The sequence below is a fragment of the Glycine max genome, chromosome 18, assembly GCF_000004515.6.
Source record: "Glycine max cultivar Williams 82 chromosome 18, Glycine_max_v4.0, whole genome shotgun sequence".
Lineage (NCBI taxonomy): Eukaryota > Viridiplantae > Streptophyta > Magnoliopsida > Fabales > Fabaceae > Glycine > Glycine max.
In genome coordinates this window covers 4,818,194-4,827,034 of record NC_038254.2, presented here as the reverse complement: position 1 = coordinate 4,827,034, position 8,841 = coordinate 4,818,194, and the positions used below count along the sequence as shown (strand labels likewise).

At 35.2% G+C, this 8,841-nt stretch overlaps 1 protein-coding gene across 2 annotated transcripts; it reads left to right on the top strand.

The window, feature by feature from the left end:
- The first annotated feature begins 703 nt into the window (after positions 1-703).
- Positions 704-7,727, top strand: LOC100819780 (protein TIC110, chloroplastic). Of its 2 annotated transcripts, none has more exons than XM_041012072.1 (15): positions 704-1,407; positions 1,647-1,706; positions 1,867-1,990; positions 2,104-2,172; positions 2,278-2,376; positions 2,793-2,859; positions 3,294-3,346; positions 3,481-3,575; positions 3,782-3,909; positions 4,001-4,101; positions 4,944-5,160; positions 5,453-5,607; positions 6,076-6,201; positions 6,293-7,261; positions 7,364-7,727. In XM_041012072.1, exons 1-15 carry the CDS (start codon positions 953-955, stop codon positions 7,604-7,606), a joined length of 2,961 nt encoding a protein of 986 aa, XP_040868006.1. In that variant the 5' UTR covers positions 704-952; the 3' UTR covers positions 7,607-7,727. The 2 variants fall into 2 exon arrangements, with proteins under 2 accessions (XP_040868006.1, XP_003551181.1); XM_003551133.5 differs by having other exon boundaries at positions 708-1,407; positions 3,282-3,346.
- The last annotated feature ends 1,114 nt before the right edge of the window (positions 7,728-8,841 follow it).

Sequence of the window (8,841 nt, the reverse complement as noted above, 5' to 3'; positions counted from 1 at the left end):
ACGATTGATAAAATAATTAAATCACAAAATTAATAAAATTGTGAGGGATCGGATCAACTAACACAATAAGCCATGAAATGCTTGAAAGGTAGTAGGTTTTATAAGACATCTCTATGGAGAATATCATCAGGATAGAGGATTAAGGGTACAAGGGATATTCACCCTTAAGAAAAAAAAAAAAAACAAAAAGAGATCGAATATACTTTACAAGTAATCATAATTAAAATCCTCTACCCAACTTTGTCTATGTATAACAGTAAAAGCAAATGAATAAAAACACCCGAGTCCCCAATTTATGAGGCTTTTTAATCGGATTTTTTCGATTCTCATTAGATTGGATTGGTTCATGAAGACTCCTAACATCAAGGGAAAAGTCCATTCATGAGATTTCTCAGATGGTTTTGTTGAGAATCCCAACCATCCAAGAGGTATATTAGCTTCGTGATTTATGTGCTATAATGAGACAATGAATATCCTCAAGAATATCTTGATGCAAATGGAGTTGGGATTTAACTGCTTTAAAATGTAAAATTAATTAAAAAAATAAACATTAAAATTATAATTAAATTTATATTTTATTTTATTTTTAACTTCCTACTTAATATTAATGACTATAAATACATTATTTTAGGGGAACATTGTTTTTTTGGTACCCATCACATTTTTTAGTGGAGCATAAGATAGTAAGTTTATGTACCAAAAAATGTGATACTAAATATTCTCTAATGATTACTCCAATTTCCTAAATACATTTTCTTTTCTTTCTAAAAACCTCATTTTTTAATTATTATAGTTTGGGCCTTAGGAGCTCAATTAAGGCCCTGGCCATCTTCATCTTCCTTTCCGTTAAAAACACTACAGTAACTGTAACGGTGCAACCCTCTCTCTCTGTTTCTTCTGCAACAAACAACCACACTCCAGTTTTACGACGTCGTTTTCCGAGGGAATCATCATGAATCCCTCACACACTCTCATTCCTTCTTCTCACTGCTACCCTCCCCTCCTTCCTTTTACTTTCGCAACTCTTTGCACCTCCCAACGACGCCGTTTCAGAGTCTTCTTCCCTCGCTGTTTCTCCGCCACCTCCGCTCCGCCGCAAGTCCCGAAGGATCTCTGCGGAATCGAACACCTCGTCGATAAGCTGTCGCCGCCGGTGCGGCTCGCAACCTCCGTCGTTGTCTTCGCCGCCGCTGCCTCCGCCGGATATGGACTCGGCTCCAAGCTCGGTGGATGCCAGAATGTCGCTATCGGCGGAGCCGTCGCGTTCGGCGTGGCCGGCACCGCCGCTGCTTACGCTCTCAATGCGGTTGCGCCGCAAGTCGCTGCCGTGAATTTGCATAACTATGTGGTAGGGCTTGATAATCCTTTCTTGTTGAAGAAGGAAGACATCGATGGAATCTCCAATAGGTGTGTTTGCATTGCTGTTATGTATTTTTTTTTTTTATTAGATCGTAGAAATTATGGATTCAGAGCTACGTTTGGTAGTTGGTACGGTGTTGGTCAATTACCAATGACTAATTGGCGTTAATTAATTAATCAATTGTTTATTTATTTAAGTTGATTGTCGAGAGAGTTGTGTGTTTTTTATTTTATTTTATTTTATGAATCTGATTCTTTCGATGCTCTTGCAATGGTTAATTTTGTAGGTATGGTGTGAGCAAGCAGGATGACGCATTTAAAGCGGAGATTTGTGATATTTACAGCCAGTGAGTGACTAATCAATTTTCTATTGAGAATTGAGATATCTTCACGTGTGCATGTTTGTGTATGATTACATAGTGTGATGAGGCTATGAATTCATGCATGTGTGTTGTGTTGACCTATAATTGCTCGAATAATTAATTTGCATTTCAAATTTTCATTCAGCTTTGTGTCGTCTTTGCTTCCTCCTGGTGATGTGGAGCTTAAAGGAGACGAGGCTGATAAGATCATTAGCTTCAAGAATTCTTTAGGAATTGATGACCCAGATGCAGCTGCTATGCATATTGAGGTAGGCTTTTTGTCTGTTAATAGTGTGAATGTCTGTCTCGATTGAATACCTTTTTTTATCATTTAACAGAATCAGTTAATTATTTTGCTGCTTTGATGCTTGCTGATTGTCAGGTTGGTAGGAACATTTTCAGGCAGAGGCTTGAGGTTGGGGATTGTGAAGCGGATATTGAGCAATACCGGGTAAGTCAATTCAATTGTACTATTATCTCAACTAATAGATGGGTATCTTTGAGGATTTAAATGAATACTTGGAGCTTGAACATTGTTAGTGAGTCTCTAATGCAGGCATTTCAGAAGCTGATATATATGTCATATCTCGTTTTTGGAGAAGCATCATCATTCCTTCTACCTTGGAAGCATGTGTTCAAGGTCACTGATTCTCAGGTATTTAATTACGTCTGGTACCTGTGTCATGTGTAATGTGATATTTTTATCTTACACTTAGACTAGGGCCATTTTTTTGTGTAAACTAACTTCTCCAAAAGCTAAGGTGCATAAGTTGATTTTTAAGTTATAGAAGAAATTTGATTCATTTTGCTTTTTCAATTTTTTTTCTTCCATAAGTTCTTTCGTAGAGGTTTATTCAAAAATATCCTAGGAACAGCACTGTATTATCATGTATTGGTGTATTTCAAAAAATGAAGAACTAACATTTGCTGCATAACTACTTATTTTTCTTTGCCAACACTGACATGGATATAGCTTTTTTTTTTCTCTCATGGTGTTAATAGGTTTTTGTTATTATTTTGATTGTTATGCTATTCTTTTTGTTTTTCTGACTGCAATAGTATATTTTTTAGGTTGAAGAAGCTATACGTGACAATGCCCAGCGATTGTATGCTTCCAAGCTGAAATCAGTTGGCAGAGGTAATTATGCGATATGTATGCATCTAGAGCTTTAGTTGGTCTTATTGTAGTGAAGTGTTTAACACACTAGTTAATCCTCCAGTTAAGCTGTCATAATTTTTGTAATTTGTTTTTATATGTTAATATAACTATGATGTTTTTGCTTAGATTATAAGAAGCTAGTTTGGTACACTTTAATCAATGCCTGTTACCATCTAGAAACTATTGCATATTATGCTTTTCTTCAGTTTATTATGCATTTGTGGTATTAAATAAAGCCTTGTAGCTTCTGCGGTATTCTGCTGAAACGTTAGATTTTATTCTGAATATGGTATTTCTCTAAAATTGTTATCAAAACAAAACAAATGCATTCTGTAGCAACTACAACAAGTAGTTAACTATTTATCTGATTTTGATTCCTTAACTAAGTAAAAAATTGTCAGATATTGATGCAGAACAACTCGTTACACTTAGAGAAGCACAACACTTGTATTGCCTTTCTGATCAGGTGCATTTTCTTTTTTGCTTCTTTAATGAATATAACTTTTGACTGCTTCTCTTGTGTAATAAACCTTTCATTATCAAAGATTTCCTTGAGGAATAGTGTACTGCTTATTAACTAAGATGAAATTTCCTTTGAAGCTTGCTGAAAACTTGTTTAAGGAGCACACAAGGAAATTGGTTGAGGGAAGTATTTCAGTAGCACATGGTATACTTAAATCCCACACAAGATCTGTGTAAGTTTTCTAGTTCTCAAAAAATGTGTATCATGTGTTCTTTTGCACCCAATGCGGGTGGATTTTCTTGGATTCAGCTATTTAATTCTGGAGATGCTTTTATTTGCAATCCATTATGAAGGGTTTCTTGGTTTTTTAATTTTTATTGGTGCAAGAAATTTACTATTGAGGAATTTCCCACTTCTAATCAATTTTAAAATTTTCAGCTATGGAGTTATCGAAGCTGTAGAGGAGCTTGATAGTGTATTGGCTTTTAATAATATACTAATCTCATTAAAGAACCACCCAGATGTGGACCACTTTGCTCAAGGTGTTGGCCCAGTTTCTTTACTGGGTAAACTTCTTGACTGATTTTGTTCTGTTCAGCTTCAAGTATTGAATACAAAATCTTTATGTCAACTCTAGTTCATCTTTGGTTGGAACAGGTGGTGAGTATGATGGTGACAGAAAGATAGAGGACTTGAAGCTCCTTTATAGAGCATATATTGCAAATGCTTTGTCTAGTGGTCGCATGGAAGATAATAAAGTAAATAGCCATTTCATTTATGCAGTGTTTAACTAACATATCCTTTTTTCTGGAAACTATGATAATTATTTGAAGCTGAGTTTGGATTATTTTTTCTCAGGTACAACATTCCGATTTTTTTCTATTGAACATGGGAACATTTAGAAAATTGATAGATATTTGGACAACATAGATGGAATAACCTAGCTGGGACTTAGTGCTCTATATGATTTCTTATATATTGATTTTAGTTCCCATAGCATATAGTGAGTGCAACTACAACTCTGGATCTGATAACCATTAAAATAAATGAAGCTATCCCTATAATGAGCCTTCCTGATCCTTCTTTGTTCTCTATTCTCTTCCTTATCTTTTTTACTTGTGCACAGTGCCAAAGCTGATTGAACTGGTTGTTTGGTGTGCAATCCTTGGTACCATCATTCTCATTATAAGCATTTCAATTTAAAGTAGGATTTGTTTTCAGCACCACTGTACATTTTGGTTGTTTTCCATGTTTCACTGCTAGTTTGGTTTCATTTGTTTGATTTTTATATAATTCTTGGGTCCTTGATAAACAACTTTAGCTTTAAACTTTGAAATCTGGTGGTTTTTTTGACATGTAAAATGTATAACCATAAGATCCCGCCTCACATGCCTTTTTTTGTTCATTCTCTAATTTTGTTTTGGTGAATGAGCATTCTGCCAAGCAAAGACACATGACCTTTTATCTAAACCATCATAAGCATAACTAGAAAAAATTGTTTTTGTTATATGTGCTGAATTGACCTTTATATTGGGTTTGTTTTTCTTTAGCTAAACACTCAGAAAGATGATTTTCTAATTATACTTATCATATATTTCAGGTAGCTGCACTAAATCTGTTGAGAAAATTTTTTGGGTTGGGTAAACGTGAAGCCGAAGCCATTATGCTTGATGTTACATCAAGAGTATATCGCAAAAAACTTGCACAGGCTGTCTCAGGTGGTTCTTTAGAAATGACAGATAGCAAGGAAACATTCCTTCAAAAACTTTGTGATGAATTACACTTTGATCCACAAAAGGCCTGTGAAATTCATGAAGGTAACTTGTTCTGTGTTATCCTTGTCATGTTTACACACATGTAGTGCCAGAATTTTCAATGTGCTGTTATAAGGTTATATTTATCTAAGATTCTAAATCTGAAGCTTTACACCTTATTCAATTTTTTATCTACTTTCTTAGTTGTTGTGAATTTGTGATGGTTGGCTTTTAGCATTACATGACTGTTATCTTTGTTCTGTGTCAAATTTACTTTAGGGTAAAGTGTGCATATTTACTTTAGTTGTTGTAAGCTTTATTATATTCAAATCTAACTATAGTTTCTTACATTAAGAAATTTACCGCCAAAAGCTTCAGCAATTGGTGGCTGATGGGGAGCTCAGTGATAAAGATGCTGCTGCTTTGTTGAGGTTGGGTGTAATGCTCTGTATACCTCAACAGACCATTGATACAGCTCACTCGGATATCTGTGGCAGTTTGTTTGAAAAGGTACCAGGTTGAGGTTGCATGTAATGCTCTATAGTTTATTAGTTTATTGGTCATATCTACTGAATTCCATGCATACATTTTGTGCAAAACATGATGTGTCTTCATGTCATTTATTGTTCGATATACCAACCTTGTCCTTCCTCCATGAGCAATAGTTCAAGGTTAGTCAGTGATTGACAATGGAACAGAGGATGTTTCTCCTAGGCAATGTTGTTTCTCGCTAATTTCTACTTATTCTTTGAGGACTGTTATTTTTCCGTTTCGGGGTATTGTTTATTCTATAGCTATTTGGATTACTAAAATGGGAAGTGACTTTTTTATGTGGTGATGATGCACTCATTTTGACTTGTTTCTAAATACTATGAATCTGGATTGGTTTTGATTCTCTTAATTTATAGTTGGTTGATGATATAGATATGCAAAGAAATCAATGTATTCTTATTGACTCTGCTGTGTTGTTTTTAATAGGTTGTCAAGGATGCGATTGCATCAGGGGTTGATGGAAATGGTGCTGAGATGAGGAAATCAGTAAGAAAAGCAGCACATGGCTTGCGACTAACCGGGGATACTGCTATGTCTATTGCAAGCAAGACCGTGAGTGTCCATTTATCAGGAAATTGGATGTCTATTTATGAGGATCTGAAATGAGTTTAACTTTTGCTCTGCTGTTTTTATCACACTACAGGTAAGGAAAATATTTATTAATTACATAAAACGTGCACGAGCAGCTGGGAATTGTACAGAATCTGCAAAAGAATTAAAGAAAATGATAGCTTTCAACACCTTGGTTGTGACTGAGTTGGTGAATGACATTAAAGGGGAGTCAGATGATGAGTCGACTGAAGAACCTGGAAAGGATGACGTGATACAAACTGAAGATGAAGAATGGGATTCTCTGCAGACACTTAAGAAAATAAGACAAAACAAAGAACTCGAAGCAAAGCTGGGGAATCTTAGTCATACAGAAATTACTCTTATAGATGACCTTTCGGAAAGAGATAGAACTGATCTTTACAAGATATACCTCCTATTCTGTTTAACTGGTGAAGAGACAAGGGTTCCATTTGGTGCCCAAATCACTGCCAAGAAGGATGATTCAGAATATGTTCTGCTAAATCAGCTTGGCGGGATTCTTGGTTTGAGTGGTAAAGAAATAGTGGAAGTACATAGAAGTCTAGCAGAGCAAGCTTTTAGGCAGCAAGCTGAGGTAATTTTAGTGGATGGACAGCTGACAAAGGCCAGGGTGGAGCAGCTTAATAATCTGCAGAACCAAGTTGGCTTACCTCAAGAATATTCTCAGAAGATAATCAACAGTATAACTACTACCAAAATGGCAGCAGCCATTGAAACTGCAGTAACTCAAGGGAAGCTTAGTATTAAGCAGATAAGAGAACTTAAGGAAGCCAGTGTTGAGATAGACAACATGGTATCTGAAGACTTGAGAGAGACCCTCTTCAAAAAAACTGTTGGTGATATTTTCTCATCAGGCACTGGAGAGTTCGATGAGGAGGAAGTATATGAAAGAATCCCGTTGGATCTCAACATTAATAAAGAGAAAGCAAGAGGCGTGGTTCTAGAGCTTGCAGAAACTAGGTTATCTAACTCTCTCATTCAAGCCGTGGCACTATTAAGACAGAGAAATCGTGAAGGGGTGGTAAGTGGTCTTCTGAAGTTTCATGTTCAGAAAATTATAATATATATTTCTAAATTTTGTTGCGTATAGCCCAATCGTGATTGCTTCTCACCTTGTGTACAGGTTTCTTCACTCAATAACATGCTGGCTTGTGACAAAGCAGTGCCCTCTCGGCCACATTCGTGGGGAGTGCAAGAGGAGCTTGCTGATCTTTATACTATATACATGAAGAGTAATGCAACTCCTGAAAAATTGTCTCGTTTGCAGTATCTGTTGGGCATAAATGATTCCACAGCAGCTTCTCTTCGAGAGATGGGAGAAAGATTGCTTAGTAATAATGCAGAGGTAGAGGAGTTTGTATTCTGATAATTATAAGAAACAGTTGTCAAAAAACCCATTTTCTATTGTCATATTGTTTAAAGGTGAAAGAAAAGAAAATCATATAGATTCTCGGGAAAGAAATGAGTAAGACGCAGATTTATGAGTAGAAGTTGGGATTTCAGATTGATCATATTTTGACAGTACGATTTAGTCTGCTGATGTTTTTGATCAATGCAAATCATATTGATCTTTATCAAAATAAAAAGGGTTAAATTATATTTTTTTTGTCTTAGCTAGTTCAATATGTTTCCTTTATTATTATTAAAAAATTTAATTTGGTTCCTTAATTTTTTAAATTAATGCAATGTTGCTTTTTCCATCAAATTTAATTAATATTGTAAGCTTTGTAATTTGGTCCCTTAATTTTAAAAGCCTTGTAATTTACATGACAAACTAGTTATCCTTTCACCTTGACAAACGAAACTCTCTCTCTAGAGGGTGAACATGAATTAGATTTTTGAAAATTCAATCTAAATCCAGTCGAGAGTCGAGATCCATTTAAATAAATTGGATTTAAAATTCAGATTTAATTAAATGGATTGGATTTAAAATTCATATTTTGTTAAAAAAAACCAATTTGGATATTTTGGATCCATTTTAAATCTCTTTTTCAAATCAAAAATCATTTTTGTCCAAACTTATTCGACGTAGTTTTTGATTTACATTGACTGATGTTGTTTTTGATTGACTTTAACCAAGGTTATTTTCAATCGACTTCAATCGATGCAATTAACATTGGTCCAGACATTTTTAGATCGACATCAATTAGGGCATTTTTTAGCTAATGTTGGTTAGTGCATTTTTCGATCAATATCGATCAATGATTTTTCTGTCGATCTCAAGTAGGTTTTATTGTTGTCAAGTTGGCTAGGGTTTTTTGGTCAATGTCGGCCAATGATATTTTTTGGCCGACATCGACTAGGATTTTTCGGTTGATCTTGATCGTGGATATTTTTTGTTGATGTGGACTAGGGTTTTTTTAGTCGATATCAACTAGGCTTTTTTTTGCTGATGTCAGTCGGTGATGTTTTTTGTCAACATTGGTCGAAACTATTTTTTTCGTTGGCACTTACTGGAGTTTTTTTTAGCAATGTTAGTTGAGGCTTTTTTTGTTGATGTCGGCTAGGGTTTGTTGGCTGATATCAACCATAATTATTTCTTTTGGTCAACATTGACTTGGGATAATTTTTTGCTGATGTCAGCTAAGGTTTTTTCAATCA